At 37.1% G+C, this 16,084-nt stretch overlaps 1 protein-coding gene across 4 annotated transcripts in view; it reads right to left on the bottom strand.

The window, feature by feature from the left end:
• LOC126482852 (DDB1- and CUL4-associated factor 11) overlaps window positions 1-16,084 on the bottom strand; it is a 134,189-nt gene that overhangs the window by 71,721 nt on the left and 46,384 nt on the right. For 2 of the 4 annotated variants that reach the window (XM_050106570.1, XM_050106568.1), the window contains 2 exons: window positions 13,773-13,899; window positions 13,593-13,694 (listed from right to left, as the gene is read on the bottom strand). In XM_050106570.1, the coding sequence (XP_049962527.1) occupies window positions 13,593-13,694; window positions 13,773-13,899 (229 nt within the window). The remainder of the gene's footprint in view (window positions 1-13,592; window positions 13,695-13,772; window positions 13,900-16,084) is intronic. The other 2 variants (XM_050106571.1, XM_050106569.1) reach the window with 1 other exon arrangement.

Raw genomic sequence — 16,084 nt, 5'->3', positions numbered from 1 at the left:
GATTACCAAAAAGCTTTTGATAGTGTACCCCACTCATGGTTACTACAAATATTGGAAATATACAAAGTAGATCCTAAATTGATACAGTTCCTAAACAAAGTAATGAAAAATTGGAAAACCACACTTAATATCCAAACAAATTCAAATAATATCACATCACAGCCAATACAGATTAAGTGTGGAATATACCAAGGAGACTCATTAAGTCCTTTCTGGTTCTGCCTTGCTCTGAACCCACTATCCAACATGCTAAATAATACAAATTATGGATACAATATTACTGGAACATACCCACACAAAATCACACATTTGCTATACATGGATGATCTAAAACTACTGGCAGCAACAAATCAACAACTCAACCAATTACTAAAGATAACAGAAGGATTCAGCAATGATATAAGTATGGCTTTTGGAACAGACAAATGTAAGAAAAATAGCATAGTCAAGGGAAAACACACTAAACAAGAAGATTACATATTGGATAACCACAGCGACTGCATAGAAGCGATGGAAAAAACAGATGCCTATAAATATCTAGGATACAGACAAAAAATAGGAATAGATAATACAAATATTAAAGAAGAACTAAAAGAAAAATATAGACAAAGACTAACATAAATACTGAAAACAGAATTGACAGCAAGAAACAAGACAAAAGCTATAAATACTTATGCCATACCAATATTGACCTACTCATTTGGAGTAGTGAAATGGAGTAACACAGACCTAGAAGCACTCAATACACTTACACGATCACAATGCCACAAATATAGAATACATCACATACATTCAGCAACACATTAAGCAGAAAGGAAGGAGGAAGGGGATTTATAGACATAAAAAACCTACATTATGGACAACAATATAATGGAAGGAAACATTCCACGTGGGAAAAATTATATATAAAAACAAAGATGAGGTGACTTACCGAACAAAAGCGCTGGCAGGTCGATAGACACACACAAACAAACACAAACATACACACAAAATTCAAGCTTTCGCAACAAACTGTTGCCTCATCAGGAAAGAGGGAAGGAGAGGGGAAGACGAAAGGAAGTGGGTTTTAAAGGAGAGGTATACACTCGCACACACGCACATATCCATCCACACATACAGACACAAGCAGACATATCTTGTCTGTCTGCTTGTGTCTGTATGTGTGGATGGATATGTGTGTGTGTGCGAGTGTATACCTGTCCTTTTTTCCCCCTAAGGTTAGTCTTTCCGCTCCCGGGATTGGAATGACTCCTTACCCTCTCCTTTAAAACCCACTTCCTTTCGTCTTCCCCTCTCCTTCCCTCTTTCCTGATGAGGCAACAGTTTGTTGTGAAAGCTTGAATTTTGTGTGTATGTTTGTGTTTGTTTGTGTGTGTCTATCGACCTGCCAGCGCTTTTGTTCGGTAAGTCACCTCATCTTTGTTTTTATATATAACTACATTATGGACAGGTAGACAATTTAAGAAAATTCTTTCTAGAACGAGCAGAAACTAGCAAAATACACAAGGCAACCACTCATAAATACATCGGCTACACCACTGCAATTTCATAACCACTTCTACAACCCTTTAGATCACATAACATCAACAGATACGAAGAAAGTAAATTGGAAAAAGAAAACACTTCACTTCATGGCAAGCACCCGTATCATCTAACACAGCCACATATCGATCAAGACGCATCCAACACATGGCTAAGAAAAGGCAATATATACAGTGAGACAGAAGGATTCATGATTGCAATACAGGATCAAACAATAAACACCAGGTATTACAGCAAGCATATTATTAAAGATCCCAATACCACAACGGATAAATGCAGACTTTGTAAACAACAAATAGAAACAGTAGATCACATCACAAGCGGATGTACAATACTAGCAAACACAGAATACCCCAGAAGACATGACAATGTCGCAAAAATAATACATCAACAGCTTGCCTTACAACATAAACTTTTAAAACAACACGTTCCTACATACAAGTATAAACCACAAAATGTACTGGAGAATGATGAATACAAATTATACTGGAACAGAACCATTATAACAGATAAAACAACGCCACATAACAAACCTGACATCATACTCACCAATAAAAAGAAGAAATTAACACAACTAATCGAAATATCCATACCCAATACAACAAATATACAAAAGAAAACAGGAGAAAAAATTGAAAAATACATCCAACTGGCTGAGGAAGTCAAAGACATGTGGCATCAGGATAAAGTTGACATCATACCAATTATACTATCAACTACAGGAGTCATACCACACAATATCCACCAGTACATCAATGCAATACAGCTACATCCAAACATATATATACAATTACAGAAATCCGTAATTATTGATACATGTTCAATTACCCGAAAGTTCCTAAATGCAATATAACACATACCGTACAGTTAAAAGGAAGTGACGCTTGATCAAGGTCCGCGTCACTCCATTTTTAACCGGACTTAACGTCTGAGAAAGTGAAGGAAATAATAATAATAATATGAGTATAAACATTTTGCCATGTATTCTTTCGTGTTTGCTGCTATCTCATTTAAATCCTGTCTGACTAATAAACTACGAAACTAGAGTGAGACAACAGCAAGCGTGGAAGAATATACATATCATGTCATGTTTATACTCGTTTTATTCTTATGCTGAATAGAGATACATTCACAAATGAGGTACGGCAACTGATTAGATTTTTATATCTAAGATGACTAATTTCTGTGCAGAATGTAATGTACTAAAGGTGTGTCTGCAAAGATTTTCAAATGGAGAAAAATTTTCGCTAAACTCTCATTCAGAACATCTTCAATCATACGCAGTCTATTATTTGGTTCTTGTTGATCATTATCAAAGAAAGCAGCAGTGTAAGTAACAACAAATAGCAGTCTCTTGCCATTGTTTCGCTAATGAGACATTTCCTCCCTTTTTTTTTTTTTAAAAAAAATTGTAAGCGCCGGTAGCACGCACAAAAGCAAGCCATGCCGCGAGCGGCAACAGGTTGTAAACACTCATTATCAGAATGCGACAAACAATGCATGACACAGTACAGCAATGCATTTTCAGCTTTGAGTGACGTAAACACCTATAACAAAGAGAACGGCACTTATCAGATCAAGGAAAAATAAGCAATCAATTCAAACCAGACGAAGTACGTGAAAAAGAAAGGGTACCCGTATAAATATGAACTGAGTGCCTGACGCATAGCAACGGCTACCTGGTAAAGCTTAACTGCTAAGCTTACGACTCGAACCAAACTACTATAGCTGTACTGTCATTCGTTCGACCTAAATTGTGTCTCATATTACAATGGACCAACGTTGTTTTGATTTGGAGGTGCGGCCTAAAACTTTTCTCTGCCCTTGAATTTCGAGTCTCAGATTTCAGGTGCGGCTTAGATTCGGGAAAATTTTTTTCCTCGATTTCGAGTCTCATTTTTCAGGTGCGGCTTAGATTTGAGTGAGGCTTAAATTCGAGTAAATACGGTAGTCCCCCATTCGGATTTCTGGGCGGGGACTACTCAAGAGGACGTTATCAGGAGAAAGAAACTGGTGTTCTACGGATCGGAGCGTGGAATGTCAGATCACTTATTCGGGCAGGTAGGTTAGAAAATTTAAAAAGGGAAATGGATAGGTTAAAGTTAGATATAGTGGGAATTGGTGAAGTTCAGTGGCAGGAGGAACTTTTGGTCAGGTGAATAAAGGGTTATAAATACAAAATCAAATAGGGGTACTGCAGGAGTAGGTTTAATAATGAATAAAAAAAATAGGAGTATGGGTAAACTACCACAAACAGCATAGTGAACGCATTATTGTGGCCAAGGTAGACACGAAGCCCACACCTACTACAGTAGTACAAGTTTATATGCCAACTAGCTATGCAGATGACGAAGAAATTGAAGAAATGTATGATGAAATAAAAGAAATTATTCAGATAGTGAAGGGAGACGAAAATTTAATAGTCATGGGTACTGGAATTCGACAGTAGGAATAGGAAGAGAAGGAAATGTAGTAGGTGAATATGGATTGGGGTTAAGAAATGAAAGAGGAAGCCATCTGGTAGAATTTTGCGCAGAGCATAACTTACGTCATAGCTGACACTTGGTTTAAGAATCATGAAAGAAGGTTGTATACATGGAAGTATCCTGGAGATACTAAAAGATATCAGATAGATTATATAATAGTAAGACAGAGATTTAGGAACCAGGTTTTAAATTGTAAGACATTTCCAGGGGCAGATGTGGACTCTGACCACAATCTATTGGTTATGATCTGTAGATTAGTAGATTAAAACTGAAGAAACTGCAAAAATGTGGGAAATTGAGGCGATGGGACCTGGATAAACTGACTAAACCAGAGGTTGTTCAGAGTTTCAGGAAGAGCATAAGGGAACAATTGACAGGAATGGGTAAAAGAAATACAGTAGAAGAAAAATGGGTAGCTTTGAGGTATGAAATAGTGGAGGCAGCAGATGATCAAATAGGTAAAAAGACGAGGGTTAGTAGAAATCATTGGGTAACAGAAGAAATATTGAATTTAATTGACGAAAGGAGAAAATATAAAAATGCAATAAATGAAGCAGGCAAAAAGGAACACAACATCTCAAAAATGAGATCGACAGGAAGTGCAAAATGGCTAAGCAGGGATGGATGGCTAGAGGACAAATGTAAGGATGTAGAGGCACATCTCACTTGGGGTAAGATAGATACTGCTGACAGGAAAATTAAAGAGACCTTTGGAGAAAGGAGAACCACTTGCATGAATATCAAAAGCTTTGATGGAAACCCAGTTCTAAGCAAAGAAGGGAAAGCAGAAAGGTGGAAGGAGTATATACAGGGTCTATACAAGGGCAATGTACTTGAGGGCAATGTTATGAAAATGGAAGAGGATGTAGATGAAGAAGAAATGGGAGATATGATACTGCGTGAAAAGTTTGACAGAGCACTGAAAAACCTGAGTCGAAACAAGGCCCTGGGAGTAGACAACATTCCATTAGAACTACTGACAGCCTTGGGAGAGCCAGTCCTGACAAAACTCTACCATCTGGTGAGCAAGATATACCATCAGTCTCCAAGAAGCATTTGTAGCCTTAGAGAAAGCTTTTGACAATAAATTCTGAAGCTGGCAGTGGTAAAATACAGGGAGTGAAAGGCTATTTACAATTTGTACAGAAACCAGATGGCAGTTATGAGTCGAGGGGCATGAAAGGGAAGCAGTGGTTGAGAAGGGAGTGAGACAGGACTTTAGCCTCTCCCCGACGCTATTCAATCTGTATATTGAGCAAGCAATAAAGGAAACAAAAGAAAAGTTCAGAGTAGGTATTAAAATCCATGGAGAAGAAATAAAAACTTTGAGGTTCGCCGATGACGTTGTAATTCTGTCAGAGACAGCAAAGAACTTGGAAGAGCAGTTGAATGGAATGGACAGTGTCTTGAAAGGAGGGTAGAAGACGAACATCAACAAAAGCAAAACAAGGACAATGGAATGTAGTCGAATTAAGTCGGGTGCTGCTGAGGGAATTTGATTAGGAAATGAGACACTTAAAGTAGTAAAGGAGTTTTGCTATTTGGGGAGCAAAATAACTGATGATGGTCGAAGTAGAGAGGATGTAAAATGTAGACTGGCAATGGCGAGGAAAGCGTTTCTGAAGAAGAAAAATTTGTTAACATCGAGTATAGATTTAAGCGTCAGGAAGTCATTTCTGAAAGTATTTGTATGGAGTGTAGCCATGTATGGAAGTGAAACATGGATGATAAATAGTTTGGACAAGAAGAGAATAGAAGCTTTCGAAATGTGGTGCTACAGAAGAATGCTGAAGATTAGATGGGTAGATCACATAACTAATGAGGTGGTATTGAATAGAATTGGGGAGAAGAGGAGCTTGTGGCACAACTTGACTAGAAGGAGTGATCGGTTGGTGGGACATGTTCTGAGACATCAAGGGATCACGAATTTACTATTGGAGGGCAGTGTGGAGGGTAAAAATCGTAGAGGGAGACCAAGAGATGATTACACTAAGCAGATTCAGAAGGATGTAGGCTGCAGTAGGTACTGGTAGATGAAGAAGCTTGCACAGGATAGAGTGGCATGGAGAGCTGCATCAAACCAGTCTCAGGACTGAAGACAACAACAACAACAGTGAGCAGCTTACACTAAAATTTTAAAATATTTAAAAAAACGGATTTTTTTAATTTTTCCACTGTGTGGGCTGCAGTATCTTTGTTGGGGGACCTGATAAAAGTCTGAAAATTTCACAGTTAATAGACCTTTATGATATCAAACTTCAGTATAAATTTCAACTTTGAGATTCAACTGGAAGTTACAGAACAAAATTACAAACACAAGTCAAAAGTACGTTTTTTAACATCTGTGATATCTAGACTTATGGGAAAAAAATATATTAGTTACAGTATATAATTAAACTGTATTGTTCTCTTGTTATCTGTTTTTACTACATCGCACACTGAACATTTGAGAAATTTTTTCACTCAGTTTGGGTGTTAGGTTATAAGTTCACCCAGTCACAGCTGTAAATTTCATGGGAGACAGCTTCCTTAGTACATTTTTATGTGGCATCCAAACTTGATCCTTCTCAATTTTTTAAAAAGATGCCCTTGGTCCTGGATGGTGATACAACACAACATGTACATCTTTGTTTTGACAGTCAATATTATCAACTTTGCCAGTCCACCACTGTTCATCATAAACACAAGTCACTATGTCTTTATTTTGAATAACCAGTTGTACAAGTTTTCCACACTGATGAAGTTCACTATCAGTAAGTTGTGTGAATGGGGTACAAAACAATGAAAAGATCGAGTGCCTTTAATCTTCTGACAAGTGTTGTATGTTTCCTTCAAGACACTGTCATAGACTTCTTATATTTCCACACATTTTGTACAAAAACACAGGTAATTCCTTTGATATGTTTTTTACAGAATTCAAACACTTCTTCAGTTGTTATGATATGACTGTCATGGGTCCGCTGCAGACTTGCTTTTCTGACAGTTCGCTTTGTTGTACCCCCGACACCATCACAAGCATTCTTCCCACGGCATGAAGTGAAAAAGTGCCATTCTACATCAAACCCAAAATCTTCTTTATGAAAGGAGATGTTATTTTTTTTTTTTTTTTTTTGTTTTTATATTGACTTGCTGCCCAATCCAAAAAGTAAATCATTTTTTTTATGGAAGGGTGCTGCTGTTTAATGTTGTTTGTTAATTTTAGTTGAAAAATGTGCACTGCTGTAGTGTTGTGTTCAAGGTAGTCTCTTATGACACAAAATATGTGGCTCATTAGTTTATCTTCATCTTTATAATAGAATACAAATGGATGATCTGTGGCCTGTTTGTTTACCCAGTGGTGCCCTTGTACTTCATCTTGAACAACAAAGGAATAATTTTCCAAAAAGTCAGCAAGAACTAAGCATTCATCAGCTGCCAAGGTTTGCTTTTTGTCTTTCAAAAATTTACTTTGAGCTTTTGCAATAAAATGATGCTTTTTCAGATTTTCAAGGTTAGCCACCAACACTTCAAAAACTCTTCTAGTGATTTTATGAGTGTCACCATTTCAGTTCTGTCTTGTGTCACCCACTGTTTGTATTTTATATTGTCAGGCATCAAATCGTCTTCTTCAGATTCTTCAATCATGTCAAATAAGGCTTGTCTGCCTGAACTATGTTCACATTTTCCCTTGATCATACAACTGTAACTGTCAATATTGCATACCATAACTTCCAAAAGGTCTTTATAGTCAACTCTTAAGATTGGCCCCATCTATCATCAACTTTATGTTCTGATGATACAAACAAACAAACACAAACATTACGGATGTCGCACGCCCCTGCAACAATACACCATCTTGGTCTCAACACGCAAAACTTTGATCTTCCAATTTTAATGTCAGGATTTTCTTTTTTAAATTCAATGAATCCCCCCCATGAACCATGGACCTTGCCGTTGGTGGGGAGGCTTGCGTGCCTCAGCGATACAGATAGCCGTACCGTAGGTGCAACCACAACGGAGGGGTATCTGTTGAGAGGCCAGACAAACGTGTGGTTCCTGAAGAAGGGCAGCAGCCTTTTCAGTAGTTGCAAGGGCAACAGTCTGGATGATTGACTGATCTGGCCTTGTAACAATAACCAAAACGGCCTTGCTGTGCTGGTACTGCGAACGGCTGAAAGCAAGGGGAAACTACAGCCGTAATTTTTCCCGAGGGCATGCAGCTTTACTGTATGATTACATGATGATGGCGTCCTCTTGGGTAAAATATTCCGGAGGTAAAATAGTCCCCCATTCAGATCTCCGGGCGGTGACTACTCAAGAGGATGTCGTTATCAGGAGAAAGAAAACTGGCGTTCTACGGATCGGAGGGTGGAATGTCAGATCCCTTAATCGGGCAGGTAGGTTAGAAAATTTAAAAAGGGAAATGGATAGGTTGAAGTTAGATATAGTGGGAATTAGTGAAGTTCGGTGGCAGGAGGAACAAGACTTCTGGTCAGGTGACTACAGGGTTATAAACACAAAATCAAATAGGGGTAATGCAGGAGTAGGTTTAATAATGAATAGGAAAATAGGAATGCGGGTAAGCTACTACAAACAGCATAGTGAACGCATTATTGTGGCCAAGATAGATACGAAGCCCACACCTACTACAGTAGTACAAGTTTATATGCCAACTAGCTCTGCAGATGACGAAGAAATTGAAGAAATGTATGATGAAATAAAAGAAATTATTCAGATTGTGAAGGGAGACGAAAATTTAATAGTGATGGGTGACTGGAATTCGAGTGTAGGAAAAGGGAGAGAAGGAAACATAGTATGTGAATATGGATTGGGGGACTGAAATGAAAGAGGAAGCCGCCTGGTAGAATTTTGCACAGAGCACAACATAATAATAGCTAACACTTGGTTTAAGAATCATGAAAGAAGGTTGTATACATGGAAGAACCCTGGAGATACTAGAAGGTATCAGATAGATTATATAATGGTAAGACAGAGATTTAGGAACCAGGTTTTAAATTGTAAGACATTTCCAGGGGCAGATGTGGACTCTGACCACAATCTATTGGTTATGACCTGTAGATTAAAACTGAAGAAACTGCAAAAAGGTGGGAATTTAAGGAGATGGGACCTGGATAAACTAAAAGAACCAGAAGTTGTACAGAGATTCAGGGAGAGCATAAGGGAGCAATTGACAGGAATGGGGGAAATAAATACAGTAGAAGAAGAATGGGTAGCTTTGAGGGATGAAGTAGTGAAGGCAGCAGAGGATCAAGTAAGTAAAAAGACGAGGGCTAGTAGAAATCCTTGGGTAACAGAAGAAATATTGAATTTAATTGATGAAAGGAGAAAATATAAAAATGCAGTAAGTGAAACAGGCAAAAAGGAATACAAACGTCTCAAAAATGAGATCGACAGGAAGTGCAAAATGGCTAAGCAGGGATGGCTAGAGGACAAATGTAAGGATGTAGAGGCCTATCTCACTAGGGGTAAGATAGATACCGCCTACAGGAAAATTAAAGAGACCTTTGGAGATAAGAGAACGATTGGTATGAATATCAAGAGCTCAGATGGAAACCCAGTTCTAAGCAAAGAAGGGAAAGCAGAAAGGTGGAAGGAGTATATAGAGGGTCTATACAAGGGCGATGTACTTGAGGACAATATTATGGAAATGGAAGAGGATGTAGATGAAGATGAAATGGGAGACACGATACTTCGTGAAGAGTTTGACAGAGCACTGAAAGACCCGAGTCGAAACAAGGCCCCCGGAGTAGACAATATTCCATTGGAACTACTGACGGCCGTGGGAGAGCCAGTCCTGACAAAGCTCTACCATCTGGTGAGCAAGATGTATGAAACAGGCGAAATACCCTCAGACTTCAAGAAGAATATAATAATTCCAATCCCAAAGAAAGCAGGTGTTGACAGATGTGAAAATTACCGAACTATCAGCTTAATAAGTCACAGCTGCAAAATACTAACACGAATTCTTTGCAGACGAATGGAAAAACTAGTAGAAGCCAACCTCGGGGAAGATCAGTTTGGATTCCGTAGAAATGTTGGAACACGTGAGGCAATACTGACCTTACGACTTATCTTAGAAGAAAGATTAAGGAAAGGCAAACCTACGTTTCTAGCATTTGTAGACTTAGAGAAAGCTTTTGACAATGTTGACTGGAATACTCTCTTTCTAATTCTAAAGGTGGCAGGGGTAAAATACAGGGAGCGAAAGGCTATTTACAATTTGTACAGAAACCAGATGGCAGTTATAAGAGTTGAGGGACATGAAAGGGAAGCAGTGGTTGGGAAGGGAGTAAGACAGGGTTGTAGCCTCTCCCCGATGTTGTTCAATCTGTATATTGAGCAAGCAGTAAAGGAAACAAAAGAAAAATTAGGAGTAGGTATTAAAATTCATGGAGAAGAAATAAAAACTTTGAGGTTCGCTGATGACATTGTAATTCTGTCAGAGACAGCAAAGGACTTGGAAGAGCAGTTGAATGGAATGGACAGTGTCTTGAAAGGAGGATATAAGATGAACATCAACAAAAGCAAAACAAGGATAATGGAATGTAGTCTAATTAAGTCGGGTGATGCTGAGGGAATTAGATTAGGAAATGAGACACTTAAAGTAGTAAAGGAGTTTTGCTATTTGGGGAGCAAAATAACTGATGATGGTCGAAGTAGAGAGGATATAAAATGTAGGCTGGCAATGGCAAGGAAAGCGTTTCTGAAGAAGAGAAATTTGTTAACATCCAGTATTGATTTAAGTGTCAGGAAGTCATTTCTGAAAGTATTCGTATGGAGTGTAGCCATGTATGGAAGTGAAACATGGACGATAAATAGTTTGGACAAGAAGAGAATAGAAGCTTTCGAAATGTGGTGCTACAGAAGAATGCTGAAGATTAGATGGGTAGATCACATAACTAATGAGGAAGTATTGAATAGGATTGGGGAGAAGAGAAGTTTGTGGCACAACTTGACCAGAAGAAGGGATCGGTTGGCAGGACATGTTCTGAGGCATCAAGGGATCACCAATTTAGTATTGGAGGGCAGCGTGGAGGGTAAAAATCGTAGAGGGAGACCAAGAGATGAATACACTAAGCAGATTCAGAAGGATGTAGGTTGCAGTAGGTACTGGGAGATGAAAAAGCTTGCACAGGATAGAGTAGCATGGAGAGCTGCATCAAACCAGTCTCAGGACTGAAGACCACAACACCAACAACAATTCAGTGAATAGTTCATTTAAATTACACAATATTAACCTTTTTTGTCTTTGAATTTCATAATCATTTTCTTTCACAGAAACACAGTCTTTTTTGCCACACATCAAACAACTTTTATTGTCATCGTCGTAATACATACTAACTTTATTGACTGTGTTTTCAACTACTTTTCTTTTGTAATGCTGGTAAAATTCCCAGTTCTTTCACTAATTGCCTTATTAACTTAACAAGACATTCTGACACATTAAATTTATCACTGACTTTTGCTCCACGCCAAGAATTCATCAGTAAATTGATAATCTCAATTTTATCCTCTTTGTTTGGAGTACTGCATTTAGTTTTTAGTTTTTCTATAAAATCATCATATTCAGTTGGTGATGTTTTAGAACTTCCATCTGTTTTAATACAAATTGTATTTTGAAATGAAACTTCCAAATTCTTTTTGACTGTAGCCGTCACTTTCTCAATTTTTGCATTCAAGGCACTTGGTCTTTTATCTTGACTTAGTTTTCTAATTTTACTACCAGGCAATATACCCAGGATTTCACAAGCTGTATCTACTTTTTTAATGGTTGCTCGTAAGTCACAAAGTTCTATATTTGAGGTTTCACTATCCTTTCTCTTGTGAATTACAAGTATCTTAGAATAACATGTTGGACACAATGACTTTCCTGGTATGAGATTGACAAAAGGGCTTTTATTTTTAGAATAATGATCAAATGTTATTTCTCGCAGACCTCTTGTTATAGGTTTCTTATGTTTCTCAAAAGTGTCCTTGCAAAACTGACCAAAAAGATGGTGAAATTTTTTGAAGTATTTCTTTTCATGGTACCTGCATGTTGATTTGACCTCTGGGCCGACTCTTAAGTAAAACAATACTTTTTCTTTTTCACTGTAATCTTCGATTAAAGTAATGTCTTTAGGATACACTCCACACACACTTTTCTTACATGCTTCATTAATAACAACACAATCAGAATACTGAGACACCATTTTTCAACTGCACACTTCAAAAACTTCTAGCTAAATAAGTGTGAGTAGACAATTGTTGGTATAAGGGGGAAGACAACAATCAGACTTGTATAGGCTTGCAGATGCAATTGTTAGCCTGCTGAAACAATTATCACAGCATTGTTTTGACAAATAATCATTAGCTAGTGTAATGTGGTGTGTTACACTATGCAACTGGTATACTTCATTTGATTAGCCTACCCGATATCGCAGATGTTAAAAAACATATTTCTGACTCGTGTTTGTAATCTTTTATCCATAACTTCCAATTGAATCTCAAAGTTGAAATTTATACTGAGGTTTGATATCATAAAGGTCTAATAAGCGTGAAATTTTAAGATTTTTATTTGGTCCCTCAACAAAGATATTGCAGGCTACAAAATGGAAAAGTTAAAAAAAATCCATTTTTTAAAATAGTGTATTTTTTTAAGTGTAAGCTGCTTGCCACTGATACTCTATAAAAAGTAACTATACTATACAGTGTAATAGCAGAAAAAGTATTAAAGCTGAGAAATTAATCTTTCTTTGGGAAACTACTGTTCAAAAATTGAGTTTTTTTTTTAATTTGTGGCTGATAACTTTGAACTATTAAAAATATATTAAAGAATACATCCAGCTAAGTGATAATGATGTTAATTTGTAGCCCAGAGTGTGCTGAACTAAATGCATTTTATCTGAAAGGCTTACGACAATCCACTACTGAATAATTGTAAAAAATGTAGATGCTTGCAAATACAAAGAAACACATGCGGCCTGGAACAAATATGGCTGCCATTTCAAAATAATAAACAATAATTTTTTTTAAAAAATATTTTTGTGGCTACTAAACATTGGGGGATCCACTCACCAAATATAAAATTTTTCTGAGATGGTCAAGCAATCAGTGCTGGACCACTTGGTATGGACTGACCCCGATTTATTAGTACAAGCACATACATAACTGACGTGGTGAGCATACAGGCAGTGTACACGTGGTGATCACGTGTTACCCACCACCACCACCACCACCACCACCACCACCACCACCACCACCTGCTGCTAATACTACTACTCCTACTACTAACACACTGTTATTTTTAACAATTATCTCCATTTACTATTAAATACAAAGAATTTCACCACAGAACATCGCATTCAGTCACAGCTAGTTATCCGTAAGAGGATAACAAAGAAAATTAAATAGATTTAGCAGGCTAAGACTCAACTAAAAAATGAGACAGCAAGAATAAAAATACTATAAAAATATAATGGATTAGATTAAAGAATTAAGATTTTCATCAACTAATAGAAAAATTGTTTATAAAGTCTTTTATATCTGAATTAATAACTTTCGCAGAGTATCTATTCTCCTTACCTCTCTTGCATTTATCATGGCAGCAACAGAAATCGGCCGCTTCCTCCCAATGGAATGTAATAGGCCACATGACTGTCTTGTAGTCAGACTAAACTCGCTTTTCTGAAATGAAATCAAGGTTCAGTAAAACATCCAGGCAGAAAAAGTGAACATAATATCCAAATGAGTCGATATACTTACATCTAAATTTTTTGTGTTGGGATCTGGATCTATCCTTGGAGGAGTCGCAGCAGCAACAAATTCATCATCACTGTCGTCCTGTTCAGAAGAGATGATGTGCACTTGGCCGCTGTGGAACACACGGACTCTAAGAATTAAATAGTATGCATGACTTGATCTTAAACATTTTCATTGTACAACGAAATCTAACCTTAAGAAGCAACATAACTACATGTACGACTATGTTTGTATATCTACTGTTAATGGATCACTTTCCTCTTTTTTTTTAATCAACATGAAACTGAAACACTGAACAATATAGCTTAATGCCTAAGAAACTAAGAAATGTAGAGAAGTAAAGGATTATAAGTTGCACAACATTATGAAATATAAAATTTAATCCAAACCACCACAACAGTTGTTTGTTTATAGAACTCACTTCCTTTCTTTAAGGTTATCTCATTTTTAAATAGAATTTAAACTTAATTTTTATTGACAATATTGGCACTATTTCATGAACAGAAAATAATAAAGTACATGGTCCTGTACAGAACAAAGTATAACATAATTATGTCCTACCACAAACTGATTTATTATGAAATTAACATGAGAAAGTTTGAATGAGAAGGACATGCTTTATTTACAAAGTAAACCAGTTTCCTAAACATTCACTACCTCAATGCGATCGTCATAATAATGTAATGACTTGTTCAAGCCCACAGCAAACAGGAAAATAGGTATTCAGTGTCCGCTGAGAACGACATCATTTGAGATGAAGCACAAGCTCAGATTCAATGAGAATGGGAAAGTAGATCAGAGTACCCTTTCCAAAAGAACCATCAATGTATTTGTATTAAGTAACTAGTTGTACCCAGCTACGCACTGCTGTGGCTCAGTCTTCTTAAATGGAAAAGAGAATGCACACTTTGTAACACACAAGTATGCAGGTAAGTCCTAACCTCCTCCTCCCCCTGTCTCTGTCGATCTCCTCCTTTCTGTTCTGTACTTCCATTTCTCCTCACATGTCTGTCCAGCTCCTCCCTCCCTTTGACCTTGAGCCTTGTTTTATTGCTGTTGCAAATTCATATTCTGTAGCAGTTCTCTAACCGCATGCCCATAAGCCAGAAATATATCTTTCCTGTTTTCTGTGAAGACCATCTGGAAGGAAGAAAACAAAGCAACATATTGTGTGTGTGTGCGTGTGTGTGTGTGTGTACGATTTGTGGTAACCATGTTTTCCATTTATATATACCATATATATTTAGATATTATATATATTTAAAAGTATATACAACCTAATGTCAGTCTGAATGTTATAGTGTAAAAATTTGAAGTAAATAGGCCAAGAACTTTTCAAGATCTTTGGTAAAATGCTTCCCCTTTATATAATACATATTTATTTATAAGTAATAATATATTTTATAAAAAAAATAGGCACATAAAACACAGGCTTTGTTGCACAGAAAGTTGTATCAAAATTTAAAAGCAATTGCTGAAGAATTTCCAGAGATGTAAGATTTTTAACAAAAAACATTTACATTTTTCTTTATATAGATCACGAAAACCATGGAAACCCTATCTCCGGATTGCCCAATATTCATTAATGCATGTTCACTAGATGAGCAGTTACTTTATCCATATTACTTACAACATGTGCAATTTCTTTCAGGCCACAAAGCCATGCCACATAACAAGTTTTGCCAATGGACTGTAAGACAGAATGTTGAAAATACCCAGTTCCCAGGTTGTGTTTTACTTACAGATTAGTTACGTGATTCTTGGAGGTTGGGTGAATGATATTTAAGAATGAATGATAAGCACATTAAGCATCTCCAGTAGTGTGATTAGAAAGAGGGCCATCATAGGATAGAATTGCACCAAACTCAACAAATATTTGTTTCCAGACATATGTTTACAGGTCACCCTTTTCACTAATTTTGACCAGCATTATTCTCCTGTAAAAATATGCACCCTGTACATGGAGTATCTATTGTTATCAGAAAATGGAAAGCTGACATCAATCTAAAGTTTCTTTAAAAATAACATTGCTTTACTATGCACAATCCAGGGATTATTTCACAGTGATTTAAGATCTGTTACTATAATACAATGAAAATAAATAGTGCCAAAATACACACACACACACAGAATACTTAAGAATGTTTATGAGGATAACACAGGTGGCCATCCGTTGCTTTGCTGAAGGAACAATCCTGTCTACCTGAAATTATGAAGGAAAACCACAAAAACCCTAAATCCAGATAGCTGGGCAGGTCAAACTCCATCCTCCCGAATATGAAGTTGTGCACTGCAAACACTATGGACACCGGGAA

This window comes from Schistocerca serialis, chromosome 1 (assembly GCF_023864345.2).
Source record: "Schistocerca serialis cubense isolate TAMUIC-IGC-003099 chromosome 1, iqSchSeri2.2, whole genome shotgun sequence".
NCBI lineage: Eukaryota > Metazoa > Arthropoda > Insecta > Orthoptera > Acrididae > Schistocerca > Schistocerca serialis.
The sequence above is the reverse complement of the archived record's forward strand: the minus strand, read 5'-3'. Positions and strand labels throughout refer to the sequence as shown.